The sequence below is a fragment of the Capra hircus genome, chromosome 10 (genome assembly GCF_001704415.2).
Source record: "Capra hircus breed San Clemente chromosome 10, ASM170441v1, whole genome shotgun sequence".
Classification (NCBI taxonomy): Eukaryota; Metazoa; Chordata; class Mammalia; order Artiodactyla; family Bovidae; genus Capra; species Capra hircus.
Window position 1 is genome coordinate 81,520,566 of NC_030817.1, and position 20,324 is coordinate 81,540,889.

Consider the following 20,324-nt stretch of genomic DNA (forward strand, 5'->3'; position numbering starts at 1 on the left):
ACATGAGAACTTCATATCAAAGGCCAAAATATTATGCATATGCAGAGGCAAATTTAAAATACTCTTAAAGTGGAACTACATATCGAGTTATTACCATATTATCTGATATTTTTACCCACAAATTTTATTTGCTGATAGATAAGACTGATTCTCGAAACTACAAAATCTCTTACATAAATACACCTACTCTGAAGTAGTAGTACACTATTCCACAAAGCTTCTACAAAATTTTTAAAAAATAAGGATCTCTTCAGTTCAGTTACTCAGTCGTGTCCAACTCTTTGCAACCCCACGGACTGCAGCACGCCAGGCTTCCCTCTCCATCACCAACTCCCAGAGTTTACCCAAATTCATGTCCATTAAGTCGGTGATGCCATCCAACCATCTCATCCTCTGTCATCCCCTTCTCCTCCAGCCTTCAATCCTTCCCAGCATCAGCGTCTCTTCAAATGAGTCAGTTCTCTGCATCAAGTAGCCACAGTATTAGAGTTTCACTTCAGCATTAAGTCCTTCCAATGAATATTCAGGACAGATTTCCTTTAGAATGGACTGGTTGGATCTCCTTGCAGTGCAAGGAACTCTCAAGAGTCTTCAACACAACAGTTCAAAAGCATCAATTCTTTGATGCTCAGCTTTCTTTACAGTCCGACTCTCACATCCATACATGACTACTGGAAAAACCACAGCTTTGACTAGATGAACTTTGCTGGCAAACTAATGTGTTTTTTTTTTAATACGCTGTCTAGGTTAGTCATAACTTTTCTTCCAAGGAGCAAGAGTCTTTTAATTTCATGCCTGCAGTCACCATCTGCAGTCATTTTGGAGCCCAAAAAATAAAGTCTGTCACTGTTTCCACTGTCTCACCAATTATTTGCCATGAAGTGATGGGACCAGATGCCATGATCTTCGTTTTCTGAACGCTGAGTTTTAAGCCAACTTCTCCACTCTCCTCTTTCACTTTCATCAAGAGGCTCTTTAGTTCTTCGCTTTCTGCCATAAGGGTGGTGTCATCTGCATATCTGAGGTTATTGATATTTCTCCCGGCAATCTTGATTCCAGCTTGTGCCTCATCCAGCCCAGCACTTCTCATGATGTACTCTGCATAGAAGTTAAATAAGCAGGGTGACAATACACAGCCTTGACGTACTCCTTTCCTAATTTGGAACCAGTCTGTTGTTCCATGTGTAGTTCTAACTGTTGCTTCCTGACCTGCATACAGATTTCTTGGGAGGCAGGTAAGATGGTCTGGTATACCCATCTCTTTCAGAATTTTCCAGTTTGTTGTGATCCACACAAACAAAAGCTTTGGCATAGTGAATAAAGCAGAAGTAAATGTTTTTCTGGAACTCTCTTGCTTTTTCAATGATCCAACAGATGTTGACAATTTGATCTCTGGTTCCTCTGCCTTTTCTAAATCCAGCTTGAACATCTGGAAGTTCATGGTTCATGTACTGTTGAAGCCTGGCTTGGAGAATTTTGAGCATTACTTTGCTAGGGTGTGAGATGAGTGCAACTGTGTGGTAGCTCTAGCATTCTTTGGCATTGCCTTTCTTTGGGATTGCAATGAAAACTGACCTTTTCCAGTCCTGTGGCCACTGCTGAGTTTTCCAAATTTGCTGGCATATTGAGTGCAGCACTTTCACAGCACCATCTTTTAGAATTTGAAACAGCTCAACTGGAATTCCATCACCTCCACTAGCTTTGTTCATAGTGATGCTTTCTAAGGCCCACTTGACTTCGCATTCCAGATGTCTGGCTCTAGATGAGTGGTCACCACCGTGCTTATCTGGGTTATGAAGATCTTTTTTGTATAGTTCTTCTGTGTATTCTTGCCACCTCTTCTTAATATCTACTTCTGTTAGGTCCATTCCACTTCAGTCCTTTATTGTGCCCATCTTTGCATGAAATGTTCCCTTGGTGTCTCTAATTTTCTTGAAGAGATCTCTGCTGCTGCTAAGCTGCTAAGTCACTTCAGTCGTGTCCAACTCTGTGCGACCCCATAGATGGCAGCCCACCAGGCTCCCCTATCCCTGGGATTCTCCAGGCAAGAACACTGGAGTGGGTTGACATTTCCTTCTCCAATGCATGAAAGTGAAAAGTGAAAGTGAAGTCACTCAGTCGTGTCTGACTCTTAGTGACCCCATGGACTGCAGCCTACCAGGCTCCTCTGCCCATGGGATTTTCCAGGCAAGAGTACTGGAGTGGGTTGCCACTGCCTTCTCCAGAAGAGATCTCTAGTCTTTCCTAATCTATTGCTTTCCTCTATTTCTTTGTACTTATCACTGAGGAAGGCTTTCTTATCTCTCCTTGCTATTCACTGGAACTCTGCATTCAAATGGGTGTATCTTTCCTTTTCTCCTTTGCCTTTTGCTTCTCTTCTTTTCACAGCTATTTGCAAGGCCTCCTCAGACAACCATTGTGCCTTTTTGCATTTCTTTTTCTTGGGGATGTTCTTGATCACTGTGTCCTGTACAATGTCACGAACCTCCATCCATAGTTCTTCAGGCACACTATCAGATCTAACCCCTTGAATCTATTTGCCACTTCTACTGTATAATCATGAGATTTAATTTATATCATACCTGAATGGTCTAGTGGTATTCCCTCTTTCTTCAATTTAAGTCTTAATTTGGCAATAAGGAGTCCATGATCTGAGCCAGTCAGCTCCCAGTCTTGTTTTTGCTGACTGTATAGAGCTTCTCTATCTTTGGCTGCAAAGAACATAATCAATCTGATTTCAGTACTGACCATCTGGTAATGTCCATGTGTAGAGTTTTCTCTTGTGTTGTTGTAAGAGGGTGTTTGCTATGACCAGTGCGTTCTCTTGACAAAACTCTATTAGCCTTTGCCTTGCTTCATTCTGTACTCCAAGGCCCAATTTGCGTATTACTCCATGTATTTCTTGACTTCCTACTTTTGCACTCCAGTCCCCTACAATGTTTAAAAAGACATCTTTTGGGAGTGTTAGTTCTAGAAGGCCTCTAGGTCTTCATAGTACCGTTCAACTTCAGCTTCTTCAGCATTACTGATCAGGACACAGACTTGGAATTACTGTGATATTGAATGGTTTGCCTTGGAAACTAACAGAGATCATTCTGTCGTTTTTGAGATTGCACCCAAGTACTGCATTTTGGACTCTTTTGTTGACTATGATGGCTATTCCATTTCTTCTAAGGGATTCTTGCCCATAGTAGTTGATATAATGGTCATCTGAGTTAAATTCACCCACACCAGCCCATTTTAGTTCACTGATTCCTAAAATGTCGATGCTCACTCTTGCCATCTCCTGTTTGACCACTTCCTATTTGCCTTGATTCATGGACCTAACATTCCAGGTTCCTATGCAATATTGCTCTTTACAGCATCGAACCTTACTTCCATCACCAGTCACATCCACAACTGGGTGTTGTTTTTGCTTTGGTTCCGTCTCTTCATTCTTTCTGGAGTTATTTCTCCACTGATCTCCAGTAGCATATTGGGCACCTACTGACCTGGGGAGTTCATCTTTCAGTGTCCTATCTTTTTGCCTTTTCATACTGTTCATGGCATTCTCAAGCCAAGAATACTGAAGTGGTTTGCCACTCCCTTCTCCAGTGGACTACGCTTTGTCAGAACTCTCTACCATGACCCATCTGTCTTGGGTGGCCCTACACTGCCTGGCTCATAGTTTCACTGAGTGAGACAAGGCTGTGGTCCATGTGATCAGACCGGTTAGTTTTCTGTGTGGTTTTCATTCTGTCTGCCCTCTGATGGAAATGGGTAAGAGGCTTCTGAAAGCTTCCTTATGGGAGAGACTGACTGAAGGGGAACTGGGTCTTATTCTGATGGGCATGGCCATGCTCAGTAAATCTTTAATCCAACTCTTTGTTGATGGGTGGGGCTGTGTTCCCACCCTGTTATTTGACCTGAGGCCAAACTATGGTGGAGTTAATGAAGATAACTGGACTGGAGTGACTTTGAGGAGATACCCCAAGTTGAAGGGCAAAGGAGAAGCCCCAACAAGATGGAAGGAGGGGCAAAATCGTGAAATCACATTTAGAATCAAATCCCATACCTGCCAGAGATGCTCAGAAGGCTCACACAAACCTTGGGTGCACCAGAACCCAGAGACCCCACAGAGACTGAAACAGAGTTGTGTTTGAGTGTCTCCTGTGGGGTACAGGTCAGCAGTGGACTGCTGCAGGGGCAGGGGCTCTGGGTGCAGTAGACCTGGGTACGGCATAAGCCCTCTTGGAGGAGGTTGCCATTAACCCACCACAGAGCCGCCAGAACTTACACAGGACTGGGGAAACAGACTCTTGGAGGGCACAAACAAAACTGTGTGCACCAGGACCCAGGATAAAGGAGCAGTGACCCCACAAGAGACTGATCCAGACTTGCCCGTGAGGGTCCAGGAGTCTCTGGTGGAGGCAAGGGTTGGCAGCAGCCTGCTGCAGAGTTGGGGGCACTGAGTGCAGCAGTGCATGCTTGGGACCTTTCGAAGGAGGTCACCATTATGTTCATTAACTTCACCATAGTTTGGCCTCAGGTCAAATAGCAGGGAGGGAACACAACCCCGCCCATCAACAGGATCTCTTGATAAAAGTAGCAAAAATTTAATTCCTCAAAACTTCCCGATACACATCATCCTGAAGCTTATTTCAGCAGTTCTGAATAAAATCCAGACAAATCAAATGTTTCAGAAAAGATATTCATGATGCCTAGCAGATTTTAGGAAACAAATATGTCACGATAAGGTCAATTTTCAGGCATTAAAAACTGGAACAAGCACTACCTCCAGCTTCCTTTCTAGCATCAGAATCTTTAAAAGATTATCTGGCCTATGATTTCATCATCTAATAATCACCCCTCCATTTCATAACAAATGATAAACTTCAGAGTAACAGAAGTGAGCCTTTTCAAGAAACAGTTTCCTGATCAAGAACATTCTGCCTCAACTCCTACTGCTCTTCCTTTCACTCTCCTTGCCAGAAGAGCCTGCCCAAATAAAAATCTTACTCATGCCTTCAAAACCAGCTCAAGTCTCACCTCCTCCAAGAAACTTTTTAACCAGACACTCCAAACTAAACAAATTTTTATCCTTCCCTACATAAATTCACTCATTTAACAATCTAGTAATACGTGCTAAGTCACTTCAGTCGTGTCCGACTCTGTGCGACCCCAAGACGGCAGCCCACCAGGCCCTGCTGTCCCTGGGATTCTCCAGGCAAGAACACTGGAGTGGGTTGCCATCATCAGATAATATAAACCAACTTATATAAATTTTATCTAATTTTCATGTATCTTTAGCTAGCCTCTCCATTTGGTTTATAAAAATAATAAAAAACAAGAGTTTATGTTTAATGAGTAATTCAGATAAACCAGGTTCTGTTCTAAGCATGAACACACAATTCATTTACTGCCTACCTCAGTTCAGTAGAGTGGTAAGTTATTACATATGTTATTTATAGCAAAGAATTACTCAGAATTGTCTTTGTAAGCCTCCCTCTCCCTGCCTAGCACTCTAACCTAGGGCCACGACATGCATGTAGAGGTAAGGGAAAATAACAAAGATTACTTTATCATTATCCCATTTATTCACAAATGTTTCTAAATAAGATATCCAGGAGCTAAATGAATTTTACCATTTTGCATAGCTCTGACTCTAGGTACTTACCTTTTTCTGCAGACACAGTACTACTTCATTCCTTTGGACACCCAATGAAGGGTATACTTTGAAGTCTTTGCCCTAGGTTTTCTTCTTCCTTCCTCAGGGAAATGATCTAGTCTCTGTAGCTCAGTGGGTAAAGAACCTGCCTGCAATGCAGGAGACCCGGGTTTGATCCCTGAGTCAGGAAGATCCCCTGGAGAAGGAAATGGCAGCCCACTCCAGTATTCTTGCCTAGAGAATCCCATGGACAGAGGATCCTGGCAGGCTACAGTACATGAGGTCGCAAGAGTTGGACACCACTTAGCAACTAAACCACCACCACCATGGCTTGAAGTATCACCTCTATTAGACAACTCTTGAACCTACATTTCTAGCCAGACCTCCCAATTCTGTAATACCTTTACAGAGACGTTATGCTGGCATCTCTGTCTCAGGGTATTCAAAAATGGAAATCAGATCCTGTCCCTTAAACCTGTCTTTCCTGTTGCATCTTTAATCCACTTTCCACTTTAAACCACCTTGGCATCTTGAGACAAACCAGCCTTCAAATATTTGATTAACTGAACTTATTCTAAACTAAAAGTAGTCACCCTGTCTTAAAAGAGATAATACCATGTTTCAACTCCTATTTTTCATTCAAATCAATGATTAAGATTTTTTTTCCTTCAAAATAGAACCGTTTGAAAGCTTATGAATCCACATCAAGCAAATATTAGCAGTGGCTAGCAGAAGTCGGGTAAGCAGACTGACAACTACTCTGTGTGCCTCTCATTTTGTGAAAACCACAAGTAGCCATGGGAGTTTTGACAGTAGTTTTAAATTGTTCCTATTCTTAAGTATATTATCTAATTTATATTTATAAATGAACCATCAATTTGAGAAAGGATAGGTGGCTCAGGGGCTAAAGCATCTGCCTGCAATGCTGGAGACCTGGGTTTGATCCCTGAGTCGGGAAGATCCCCTGGAGAAGGAAATGGTAACCCACTCCAGTATTCTGGCCTGGAGAATCCCATGGACGGAGGAGCCTGGTGGGCTACAGTCCACAGGGTCGCAAAGAGTCGGACACGACTGAGCGACTTAACTAACTAACTAAAGGAATAGAAACAAAAGACAGACAATTCTCAGAAATAATAAAACCATTAACAAAAATCTGAAAGATGCTCAACTCCATTAATAATTTTAAAATATAAAATTTAAAGAGATATATTTTATTCATCTATCAGACTGACAAAGCCTGAGGTCTGAAAATAATATTTTGGCAAGTGTGTGGATAAACAGGCTGTTGATAGAGAAAAATCAGCGTTTTGAAGAACCACTTGGAAATAACTAGCAAAAATTTTAACACACGCAGTTTTATCCTACAATTCCAACATTTACAAACTTATTCTATAGTATATTCGAACATGTGCGCAAAGACATTTGTTAAAGTGGGTTCACTGCATATGACTGCAATAAATAATTTGAGAACATTAAATGGAATTGGTTAAATAAATTATGATACACCTATAAAATACCATGTGACTATCAAAATAGCTGTGATAAATTATATGTACTTACAATGGAAAGATGTCCCAAAACAAGCTGGAAAACAGAATGCATGGCACAATCTCACTTGTATATGTATATATTATATAAAGATTCAATTGTATACATAAAACAGAAAGTCCATAGCTATTAAAAGTGATTATCATTTCTGGGGAGTGGGTTGAAATATATGATCTCACTTTATTTCACATATTGTTTGAAATTTTTAAAATATTTTTTATTTTCTTAAAATCAAATCAACAATTAATGTCACTCCCCAAATTTAAATTCATATAAATATTTGAGCCATCAGGGTTTAAAATGCTGCTAATAGAGAAATTCTACAGCCTGAGGGGCAGGGACTAGCAGAGAAGGAACCCTGCCCAGTCACCTCACCTCCCTTTCTATTCACATTTCCTTTCCTCCCACCTCAAAGGCCGAACTGGACTCACATGAACACTCTGAAATGAGATGGGACTCCAGAGATTTCTGAGGGAAGATATCTCTTCCCAGACAGTGACTGTATCTATAGAAGGAGGGGCAAGAAATATCCATTAGCAGAGATGGAAAGGAAAAGAAACTCCTCAATCTGGCTGAGACAACCACTTCTGTTTAAGAGAAGATCTTTGTGTTCTTATACTTATTTTACATCTTCTTCCTTACAAAGGTGACTAACTGCTGTGGTTAAAGGTCATTTCCAAAATAAGTCTTCCAACCAGTTCTGACCAACTATGGACTCAGAAATCAGATAACAGAGTTTGCTAGAACTACACGTGAATTAAAGATAAACAGGCTCTAAACAAAGACTTCGGGGACGCTGAGAAACTTATTTACTTTGATATACAGATTTTGATTATTTCTTTTATCCTCTAGTCTTCAGCTGTGTTTTGGAAGTGAGGGTTCAAGACAGTTGACTTCTATGTAGTTGGGATGTCATTAATAAAGGGGGCTTCCCTTGTGGCTCAGCTGGTAAACAATCCACCTGCAGTACGGGAGACCTGGGTTCAATCCCTGGGTTGGGAAGATCTCCTGGAGAAGGGAAAGGCTACCCATTCCAGTATTCTGGCCTAGAGTCAGACACGACTGAGCGACTTTCACTTTCACTTCACTAATCGCCGCAATACACACCATCTCCTGGATATACAACATTGTGTAACTTTGAAACAACTAACAACACCCTTCAAACCAAAAGCTTTCAAGAATTAACCAAAAAGATCCTCAAATTTTAGTTTTTACCTGAAAAGTCATGCTATGAGTAAAAAATTATAAATAAAACTTGCAATTTGTTATCCTATTCCTTGAATTTGTATATGATAATATTATCATCTTAATTAGACCTTAATATAAGGATATATCTTGGTAATTTTTTTACTCACTCACTTTGCAGCTGAAAAACAAATATTCTGTATTCAGTTTCCATGAGGTTATCATTTTAAAAATTTACTCTGCTCAGGGCTCCTCTGTAAGTTTTATTGGCTATTACTGACCAGTAATAAATAAATCCTGAAAACCTGTACGATCAATCTCCGGATTTCCCGAAGACATGGAAGTAGCTGAACCCCTAGATGGTTCCATTATTAGCATTCTCATATATTCAAACATTCCAGTAATCATTTCACTCAGAGGAAACGAAAAATAACTCCCTTTGAGACTTCTAGTCTACTGACTTGTTAAAACTAAGTTGGGACTACTCTAAACACATAGAACCAAAACTATGGGAAAAGCAGTACTATTATTTTGATAAATAGTAACACAATAATTCCAGAATTTGTTTTTCCACCTACAGCAGTAATTACACCTTCTCTCTCCAAATTAAGTTATTATCTCCGCTATTAGACCGAGGTTTCCTAAGGATAGAAAACATGTCCAATGAATCTTAGTAACTCCACAGTACACGGCTTTGGCATAATTATACCTCCAAGATAACATGTTTGCAACTAGTTAAAACTACCTTGATTTTTAGTTTTGGCTATACAACAACTATCCAACTGACTACAAAATTAAATTGAAAATTTCCTGCCAAAAAACAAGTTTAAAGAAGTTATTTTTTAATGTCATCTGCAACAACAGGTGGAGAAGGCAGTGGCACCCCACTCCAGTACTCTTGCCTGGAAAATCCCATGGACGGAGGAGCCCGGCGGGCTGCAGTCCACGGGGTCGCTGAGGCAGACACGACTGAGCGGCTTCACTTTCACTTTTCACTTTCATGCACTGGAGAAGGAAATGGCAACCCACTCCAGTGTTCTTGCCTGGAGAATCCGAGGGACGGGGGAGCCTGGTGGGCTGCCGTCTATGGGGTCGCACAGTGTCAGACACAACTGAGGCAACTTAGCATGTATGCATGCACTGGAGAAGGAAACGGCAACCCACTCCAGTGTTCTTGCCTGGAGAATCCCAGGGACAGAGGAGCCTGGTGGGCTGCCGTCTATGGGGTCACACAGAGTTGGGCACGACTGAAGTGACTTATCATATCATACATAAAATGGATGAACAGGTCCTACTGTACAGCACAGGGATTTGTATTCAATATCCTATAATAAACTATAATGGAAAAGAATATGAAAAAATATATATATATAAATGAATCTCTTTTTAATAATAGCATTGTAAATCAACTATACTTCAATAAAAATTTTTTTTCAAAAAAAAGAGGTTGTTTCTCATGATTCTTTTTAATAGGAAAAGCAAAGACACAATGTGAATCTCAAACTGTCCAACTGCTAACTCTTTAAAAAGAACTCAAGTACTGATTTTAATGAAATAAGACATAAAAAGCCACTACCTCTCTCTCCCCTTTCTTTACATAAGCAAGTCAAAGGGAGAATCAAAATCTGCTCTTTTCAACTAGATCAGTAACCTTGCCAGTTTAGTTTACATCCCTTATAAGCCTAAAATTATCTAATATTTCAAGTAATACTGCAACTTAAAACATGTTACAGTTGCTTAACACTGAAACTTTATTTCTTGAAATCAGCCCTAAAGCTATCTTTACACACAGGAAGTAAAATTATATATGACCATTAACAGGCAACTTAAAAGATTCTCCCAATCATATCCAACTTCACATTAGGGGGAAAAAACGATGTACAGTAACTTGGGCTTTCAAGAATGACAAAAGGTAATTCTTGAATCAAAGAACAGAACTGATCAGTGTTCAAACACACGAATGGAATAGAAGTCAGTTAGCTGAGATAAATCTACCACTTAATTTTATAGACTTCAGAGCTATAAAAACTTGGAGATAGAAGTGACCTTTGAAATTACTTATTAATTAAGTAATTAATCTCTTCAGTTTTGAGTCAAAACAGAGAAGCTATGGGACCTGCATTTCAAAATACCGACCTTAAGTTCACAATTCAAGATGAAAATGTCTTGAAGAATCGTTAAAGTCCAGGTCAATGATATTATTCTTAATGATCTCATTACTCTTTCAAAATTAATGGAACCCTGATTCCCACATACACACAAAAATTACCTTTTCACCAATAATTCCATATGTGGGAATCCAAAATATAGAGGGAAAGACTATATGTTCATTACAGCATTTCCTATTAGAGCAAAATATTGAAAACAACATCAACATCCATAAAAGGAAAATAATCATTAGCTGCAGTATGCAGTATACTAAAGGTCAGTATAATGATCAGTCTTTGGACCAATAAAGAACTACACCTGAATGCCAACTTTTCCACATCAGAGCTGTGAGGCCTATGACAATTCACTTGATATTTCAGACTCAGTTACCTCACCTGTAGAATGGGGAGATATTACAATCTTCCTCACAGGGTTGTCTACTGGATTTAACACGTGTATTAGAGCACGGCACAGCACTTACAGCTCAGTGAGTACTCAATATATAGTACTTTTAGTGGCCACTATTAATATTGCACTGATCCACTGGAACAGTATACAGACATTTTAAATATTATAGGAAAATCTGTAGGTAGTGGCATGAAAAGATTGTCAACACACTGTCAACCAAAAACAAATTGAAAAACAGTAAGTAGCATGATCTTGCTTATGTGTGAAAAACAAAACCATACACATATATAAATACAGAAGGAAAAGTATTAGAAGTGGTTATTTGTGGGTTAAAAAAAGGAATTTGTTGGTGGAAGATTTACTTTAGGTACTTTTTCTTTTCCTTCAAACAAACATGTATTTAAGTATTTTAAAAATTTTTAATTGATGATTTAAAGATAGTGTGGTAACAAAGAAAAATGGCATAATGTACACAAAAGGTTGTACATATACCATGATTACAACATAAAAATTATGTGACTAGAAAGAAAAATACCAAAATTATACCAGGAGGTCTATATGAAATTTTTTGTCTCTATTTCCAAAAATTTTTAGTCAAAAAATTCATTTGATTCTGAACAAATCCCAATATTGGGGCTATATTTTAATATCATCTTTCACTGCTTGTGTCCCATGACAAAAATCAATTTTGAAAAAGTCATAAACATAAGATTTTTTTTCTCACCTCATTAGCTCTCTGATCAACAAGATCTTAACTATAGTCATTTCCCCTGACTACTTTCCTATTGTTGATGCAATTTTACCCAGAAGCCAAAACACCACCAACTGCCTGGTAAACATCTCCCAATCACACAAAAGTAAGTAAAAAAAAAATGAAGGGTTTGGCAAGAAAGACTACTAATATAGAGCTTCCTCATAATAAGATTAATATTATCTCTATATTTTATATTAGCAAGAAGTAATAAAGAAACCAACAATGATCAACGCTGGAAAAACACTACACTTCCAAAAAATTTAATAGAATTATATTACGTTTTTAAGTTCATAAAAAGCATTAAAACCATTCTTTCTACACAGACACTGTACTTCTCAGTTTATCAACAATTTTCTTAAGACATTGTATTCTTCTGACAACTCAGATAAGCAAGGTATTATTCTTGCCTGTCTATAGCCCCCAACAGAGGTACGGCAATGTATAGAACCACGAGTCATGTTCAAATCCTCAGCCTCTATATGGTAAGTCTTTTTTCACCATTCACATATAAATTTTCATATGGTTTACTAAAAGCAGTCACATTTCTAATCTCTGAGCACTCACCCTGCAAATCTATGAACTCTTTTATACTTCATTCTATTACGCAGGCAAAGCAGGTCATTAGCCTCTGTTTACAGATCAATTAGTATGATCACTGATCTTTCCTAAGATGACAAAACTGCTAAATACTAAAACTGCAGCATATCCAGAAAAAGATGGCCAAGCTCACAAAAGGTGAAAAACTAAGCAATATGAAGAGTGGTTGAAGGAATTAGGATGATTAATTTAGAAAGAAGAAAGAGAAGCAACCCATACATACACACAAAATTTTTGTCATCAGACATGTGAAGGACCATCATACAAAGGAATCAGACTTGTGCTATAAGGCCCAGGAGTTAAAAATAAAAGAGATCCAGTATTCAATAAAGAAACAATTCACGGTAATCAATTCTGCGCCAGATGCTTGTTTTACACCAGGTAAGAAAAATCCAAACCCTCAAGAGGTTCAGACTAGTAGAGAAGATAAGAAATAAGTGACACTACATGAAAAGGACTCAAAGAGCCATAGGGACACAGAGAGTGATGACTCTAAGTCTCTTTGGGGGTGCAGGCCAGTAGAGAAAAATTCACTGAACAGATGAGTGTGAGTTTCAAAAGTAGATAAGATGGGAAGTGGCATTACCAGGAAGAAAGAACAGCATGAACAAAGGCCTGAAGACCTGAAGTTAACCTGGAGAGGTGGACCACCGGGCACACATTAGAAGAAATGAGGCTTTAAACTGGGAGTGTGGGAGCCTGTGGTAAAAGACACAAATGCCTCACCATTTCCATGCCAAGAAGTTTATACTCGAACATGCAAGCTATGGAGCACTACTATGAGATTATAAGCAGCACGGTGGCATGCTCAGAAAAAATATATAAGAAAGCTCATTTGGGCAGGCTAACTGTGGAGATAAAGAGATTAATTACAGAGCCACTGTTGTTACTCTCAGTGAGGTGGTAATGATTCAAGAAATACTTAGGAGGTAAAAATCAAGAACCATTGGCTATAGTTGGGGTTGCTTCCCAGGGGCACAGTGGTAAGAACTATTGGCTATAGTTGGGGTTGCTCCCCAGGGAACCCCTGCCAATGCAAGAGACACAGGAGACGAGTGTTCAGTCCCTGGGTTGGGAAGATCCCCTGTAGGAGGAAATGCCAACCCATTCCAGTAACCCATCTTGCCTGGAGAATTCCATAGACAGAGGAGCCTGGTGGGCCACAGTCCATGGGCTGGCAAAGAGTCAGATACGACTGAGCACACACACACAAACCAGCTAGGGGAAAGAGGGAGGGAAGAGTCCAGGGTGACTTCTAAATCTCAACTTGGTTGAGTAATGAACAGTGATGTCCAAGGCAGGTAACAAAGGAAGACAAGTCCATGTAATCAATCAATCAGTGTAAGAGTCCCAGACCAGAAATTGGTTTGTAATTGTCTGGAGAGAAGAGATGAGAGAAGAGGAGCAAAGATAAGTTTACCTTTGGTTTTATGTAATGTATGGTACCTCTTCAGTGAAGCTAGAGTGTGATACGTGAAGAGGGGACCAGGAGAGTCATTAGCTTAAATCAGCAACTGAAGACAAGTAAAATGTACAGAATAAGATTGAACTTAGACAGCAATATGTAGTGAGAAGATGAAAGAAAAACCTGAAAACAAATGCAGAACTGATTACAGGAGTATGAGATGAATCAAGAGATAGGGTAATACCAAAAAAAGGCAAGAAAAGAGAAAAAAATTCAAGAAAGATGGGGAGGGTGAAAATTAAAGTTAAATGTACTGCATAAAACAAAGTTATGCTCTGTTAGTTTAAAAAACTAACAGAAGTTATTTGAAACAGGAACAGACTACTTTGTGAGGTAATGAATCACATCATCAAATTAATGATTCTGGCTGATAATCACCTATGCAGGATGTTAACAAGAGGAGTCTTACCTTAAACGAGAAGTATAGCTACATGGCCTCTATAGTACACCTCTGAACTCTAGGTCAAGGCTAGCCTCAGTGTCATTGTGACCTTTTATCAAATATTCTTCTGCAATTTGATCAGAAAATTGAATATTTGATTATTTTAATAAAAGCTTTAAAAAAACAATTTCTATGTTTCATGTAACTCAGAAGTAATCAATACTGGATTAAAACTTCTCACTAATTCTGCTCTTAGGATACAAAAAGTTGCCATTGAAAGTGTACACAGCTGATCGAGTCTCTTGAAACTGGAACTTCAGATTTCAAATGAGCTCTCACATTGTTTTCCAACCAGTCTCCACCCTGGCCCCTAATTCCACCTGTGCACCATTCCTCATCATTCTAGTCAGAGAAGACTCGCACTGCACAGGCGGCTCTGTCCTGTCCTCTCTCTTGGTCCCTGAACATCTTTCCAGTAATCTGCTTCTCCTTCCTTCTCGAAGACCATGTACCTAATCACTTCCAACCCTCTTCCACTGCTGACCATTTTCTCTCATCAGTCCTCCCCTCTTTCCTCTACCACCTCTCGTCTACCTAATGTTGGAAAAACACCCCATTTATCCTGCTGTCCCACACTCCATTGTTCTCCTTTTACTACCAAGTATCTCCATATCCCACCACCTATTTGCTATAGTCCCCTACAGAAAGGTGTCTGAGTCTACCCCTTAATGGAAATAAAAAATTTAAGCCACTGACAAAAGACACATGATTTACTGAAACAGCTTGTTCAGTCACTGCTGACTCCCTTTTCAATTCCCTTAATGTCTTTGCAGCCTGCAAATGAACTGACCAACCCTTCCTAGCTGCAGTTACTCCTTTTCCTTTTGCAGTGAGGCTGGATGGATTGTGGAAAGCACTCTGCAGAGAATCAGAAGATTCAGGCTCTAGACCCAACTATACCACTAATTATCTGTGCATCTCCTCATCTCTGCTCCTACTCAGATCTCACTGCTGACATGCTGACACCCAGTCTAGGCTAGGTCCCTGCAGTCTAAGCTTTCTCAAAACCTAGTCTTCTCAGTAGTGCTTACCAGAACAACTTAATTACTGTATAATTAGTATTTAAATGGCTGTCTTTCCTAAACACGAAGGACTGCAAACTCCATGAAGGCAAAGTGCACATTTCAGCCATGCTTCTCACCTCTTATCAGCACAAAATAAAAGTCCATCAAATGAATAAATGGTGAAATAGTTGTCATGACTTCCTTAGAGACTTCTTGTTTTTATTAATCTAAAATTACTAGCACTTTACTTACAAAATTACTGACAAAATTTTAAACAGAAACTCCTACCACAAACATGATGAACTATATTTAAAAATTTACATATAAAATTACATAAGTCTTCTATGATAGCTATATTTTTCTTGCTTATCCACAAGAATAGAAAGGGGTGGATCAGGTACTTACATTTCAGGACCAACATGTATACTCCAGGTTGAATGTACAAGTGTAAGCTTGATACTAAAAACCTATTGTTTATGTAGCTGATTTGATAGTACTTTGGGTTTAAAACTTTTTAACACTGGTAAAACCTATGTGCTACATATACTCTGAGGAAATCAAAAAAGCAAGCTTTTATCAGACAAGTTACACTGCAGTGTGATTTTAAATATAAACCAGGGGAAAATAAGTAATAGTTTAGTTGAACAGAAGCTGCCACTGCGCCTGATAAAATGACTTTCAAATATAAAAATTTCAGCTCTCATGCAACTAGGTGAAAGTTGTCAAGTTTTATGATACACCGCCTTGGTCAAACAATTTAAACAGATTACATGCTAATCTGCCCTTCTGGTGAGTGTGTCCCGCTCCTCAATTATACAGTAAGGTCCTTACGGGCAGGTTTGGCATTTTGTTCATTGGTCCCCTTAAATAAATAGGGATGCAGGTGATTTCAATACTCTATGATCTACAAAGCATGCAAATAGCTTTTGTGGATAACTATATTTAAATATTGCCACTTGAAAACAACGTGCATATACTTAAAATCGGATACTTAGACAATTCCCTAGGTTAACAGCCCGATAACAGGCTATAAATATTGTTGTAATCCCCAGGAAAGACGAGGTATTTTCATAGCGGAAACACTAACAGATATAATCACTTGGAGCTGTTCTCCAAGGCGCTCTCATCGTTAAGTCAACACCACCAGTTACGGGGGGTGAGCCGTATTCCTCGGACACCCTGGCTCTTCCGCTGCCTCGGGGCTGCAAATCCCGCACGAGGAGTCCCTGGAGATCAACCAGCGCTTCCCTGGGACTTCAGCTGGGAAATCCCTGGCCAGGGAATGCGGAGTTCAGGCCGCCCCCCCTTTCCTGAAATTAATGAATTGGCCATACGATTGTTTATTTAATGAGGTGTGTAGTGGCCTCTACTGGTGCTTGTGTGAGCACAAGAATGTCCCACTCTTACAAGTGGGATGAGCCTTGGGGGAGGGGAGGGAGGCGAGGGGTGAACCTGCCTCCGGGTACAAAGCGCACAACTAGACCCAGGAGCCCCCGATGCGCCCCCACCGCCGCCCCTCTCCTGGCGGCGCCCCAGGCTGCCCACTTCACTCTCCACCCTGCGTGATCCCCTTTCTCCTCCGCAACCCGAGACGAGACAGAGAAGTTCCTGCACGTTTCCTCCTGGATCCTAAACAAAAACACCGCAGCCGCCGCCGGTGCCGGTACCGCGCCCCCGCCCCCACCCCGAGCCTCCCGGGTCGGCGCCCCGCGGCCGCCGCTTACCTGAGGACTGCGGCGGGGAGCCGCTCCTGGCGGCCGCGACGCCTGGCGCCCGGCGCCCGAGCAGCAGCAGGCAGCAGAGCCAGAAGAAGGAGGTGCTGAGGAGTCGCCAGGCTCCCGGCTCCGCCGCCATCTCTTCCCGGCAAGCGGCAGCGGCGGCGGCAGCACCGCGGAGCCCTCGCCTCCTTCCCTCCCGCGCGCCTCAGCCGGTCCCTCGCTGCAGGCTTGGCTCCCGCGGCGGCCGCCGCCGCTGCTCCAGCCCGACCCGGCCCGGCCCGCGCGGCCCCTCTCGCGGGAGGGGAGACTCGGGGGCGCCTCCCTCCTGCAGGGAGGCGGAGAGGGGAGGAGAGCGGAGAGGGGGGAGTCAGTACATTCCGGGGCTGGGGGGTGGGGGGGCTGGGTCCGTCTCTAGGTTCCAGGCGCCGCCACCCGCCGCCGACTCCAGCTCCACACACACCAGCGCGAGGGGGGCGGAGACCGCGGGCGGCAGGGGTGGGGGGCGGGGACCCCGGGCGCGCACCCCCGCGCACGCGCAGGCGCGCGTCTCCCTCGCCCGTACCCTCTCGGCTCCGCGCGCGGCCCGCCCCCGCTGCAATCCCGGCTGCCGCCTCGCGGCCGCGGCGACAGGCCCATTCCCCTCCCCCTTCTCCCCGGAGCCGCGGACGGGCGCGGGGAGCGCGCGCCGAGAGCTGCTGCTGGCGTCAGGGAAACCCCGGAGAAGCGGATCATCCTCCTCCTCCGCCTCCTCCTGCTCCACCTCCTCCTCCACTTGGCCTCCTCGCACCCGGGAGAAACACACCCCTTCTCTCCTCGCCGCCCGCCTCACCTCCCCAGACGCCTCTGGCTGCGGAGACCAGAGGATGAGAGGCGCTCCGAGCCCGGGCTTGTCCAGGAGGCCGGAGCGGGTGCGCACCTCTTTCAGCCTGGGCCCGGCGCCTCTATATAGGGCCTCAGAGGAAACCAAATGGCCTCCGGGAGGAAACCTGGGTGCGCAGAGGGTCGGCGCGGGGATTTATGTGCCAGCCAAAAACAATAGCGATCCCGCCCGGCTCTTGCTGGGACCTGGCGCGGCTCCCGTGGGAGGGGGCCCACCGCGCCGCCGCTGACCTCCTGCTTCCCGGCCGGGCTGCCCTCGCCGCGAGCTTCCCCGGGACAGTGCCAGGTCCGCCCGGACCGCGGGGCCCGCGCCCCCACCCGCGGCTCTCGGCCGGGGTCCAGGGAAGCGGAGCGCAAACAAAGGTGCCGGTGTCCGCTCTACCAGCCGGTGCGGGGGCCTGGGCGGAACCCCATGACCCCCTTTGGGCCGATCCGCGGGCTGTACCTGAGACCTTTTACCTCTACCTTTGCGGGCCACCTCGCGTTTTCGTACCAGGAAATCACATCTCTTCGCTGGTGAACCGGGAGCTGGAGCGTTGTGATTTTAAACCACTTAGTAATCGTGAGGTAGAACCAGGCCACCCAAAGTTAGGAGAAAGCAGTTTGTCCTTACACGGCTGATGAGATTACTGAAAATCGTACAGGTTGCACCCATGGAAAATATTTTGAGAAAAAGAAAATTTTGTGTGGTTATGCACTTGGAGAGTCATGTTTGATTGTTAATATGAGTTAACAATTATTCTGTATACGGTATACTCAGTAATCAAAATGTGTTGCTTTCCACAAGTAGATGGCTAGTTCTCTGCCTTCCATAGCCCTCTGTGCCATCTCGTAATTACTTTCTCCCTTTATTTTCTTTTATTCTGAAGTGAGAAAGCAGTGTAAGCTTTGCAGTAACATTGGGAGGGATAAGCTCAGAATCCTCGTAAAACCTCTCAAATTATCAAAACAGTGGAATCAGAAACCCTTCGAAACAATTGACTCTTAAAAGGGCAAACACAGGCTTATTGTTTTCCACTAGGGAAACAATCTAAATATCTTTTTTGTTTTGGTTAGACTTGTTAACCAGCAAAAATATTTCCTAAATACTCCTGATTGACCTGTTAAATTAGAAATACATTACTTCCCAATTACTTCCCAAGTATTTGCTTAATTAACCTTTAATAATCACATCATTATTCAGTTTTCTGAGATAATTAATGAGAAAGCTCTTTGGAAACTATAAATTGCCTGGCAAATGTTAATATTCAGACATTATTTCTAAGTCTGGGAAATTTTCGTTGTAAATATAAAATGCGTGATGTGGGTTCTAAAACAAAATTTGCATTTATCTCCCAAGTTCAAAAAATATATGATTTGTGACTAATAAAGTAATCAGATTGATTTTCATGTATGACCTTTGTGAACTGTCTAGTTAATTGATCAGTCCACTGTGTGTATCAGGGTTAAATCAAAACTTTAAAGCACTTTGTGTAAAATAGGGTGACTGAGTTGTATATTGCTGGATTGTGCTTAAATCACAGTTTTAACAAAATCCACTCTACTTACTAATAAATGGAGCCCCAGATTAAAAGTTACAATTTTGTAACTATTCAAGAGTAAGATCATAAAGTAAGCCAGACACACTTGAATTCAGATCCTTCACCTTGTTTCAATGTAAATGACTTTGTAGAGGTTCCCTTTAAAAATCCTCACTTGGGGTAATTAATCTCTCTTTTCATTAGTAAGGCATCTCAGAAAAGATTTTCTTAGGCATCATATCATTTTCATTCTCCAAACAAGATTTTCAACTAATATCTCAATCCGCATTTATATGAGTAGTGAACATATTTTATGTAGTCTATACTAACCTATGAAGTGATATTAAACCATTCATGAAATTAACACTTTTTTTTTTCATCTAAGTAAAGTTAGAACGTGAGGCCCATGTTCAAGGAATAGTGCACAAAGACACTTTTACAGCAAAGAAAACAGACTGGCCATTGTGTTAGCATAAGTTATCAAAGTACAGGCCAAAAATAACTAGAGCAAATATTCCTGTGAAATTTAAGTGTACTTTGATAGAAAAATTAAATGAAAATTTAATAAAGCCTATGAATATAAAACTTAGTAAGAATCTTATTATCTATAGGATTACTTTTCAACTTTAGAGAGGCAATATAGTTCAGTGTTTAATTGTTGGCAGTAATTAGGTGCTGCAGCTGATTCCCTGGCTGAAAACCAGTATCCAAGGTAGGAAAGAAAGCTAGCTCCCTGACAAGTAGGTCCCAGTATAGAACATTTCCTAGTCACAGCACTTTTTAACTAGGAGTTATCCATCTCTTAAGAACATGGCTTTTCTTCTGCGTAGATGTTGACATTTTTACATTTGCACTTTACACATGTTCTTGCCTGGAGAATCCCAGGGACAGGGGAGCCTGGTGGGCTGCCGTCTCTGGGGTCGCACAGAGTCGGACACGACTGAAGCGACTTAGCAGCAGCAGCAGGTAAGAATTTCTATTTCTTCCTTTCTCTTCCAAAAGCCACCTG

The 20,324-nt window shown here is 41.9% G+C and overlaps 1 protein-coding gene across 8 annotated transcripts in view; it reads right to left on the bottom strand.

Annotated features, from left to right (window-relative positions):
- Nucleotides 1-17,264, bottom strand: part of NEO1 (neogenin 1) — a 234,435-nt gene extending 217,171 nt beyond the window's left edge. For 3 of the 8 annotated variants that reach the window (XM_018054672.1, XM_018054674.1, XM_018054670.1), the window contains exon 1: nt 16,923-17,241. In XM_018054672.1, the coding sequence (XP_017910161.1) occupies nt 16,923-17,052 (130 nt within the window). In that variant the 5' untranslated portion in view covers nt 17,053-17,241. Of the gene's footprint in view, nt 1-16,922 lie in introns of all 8 variants that reach the window. The other 5 variants (XM_018054669.1, XM_018054668.1, XM_018054673.1 and 2 more) reach the window with 4 other exon arrangements.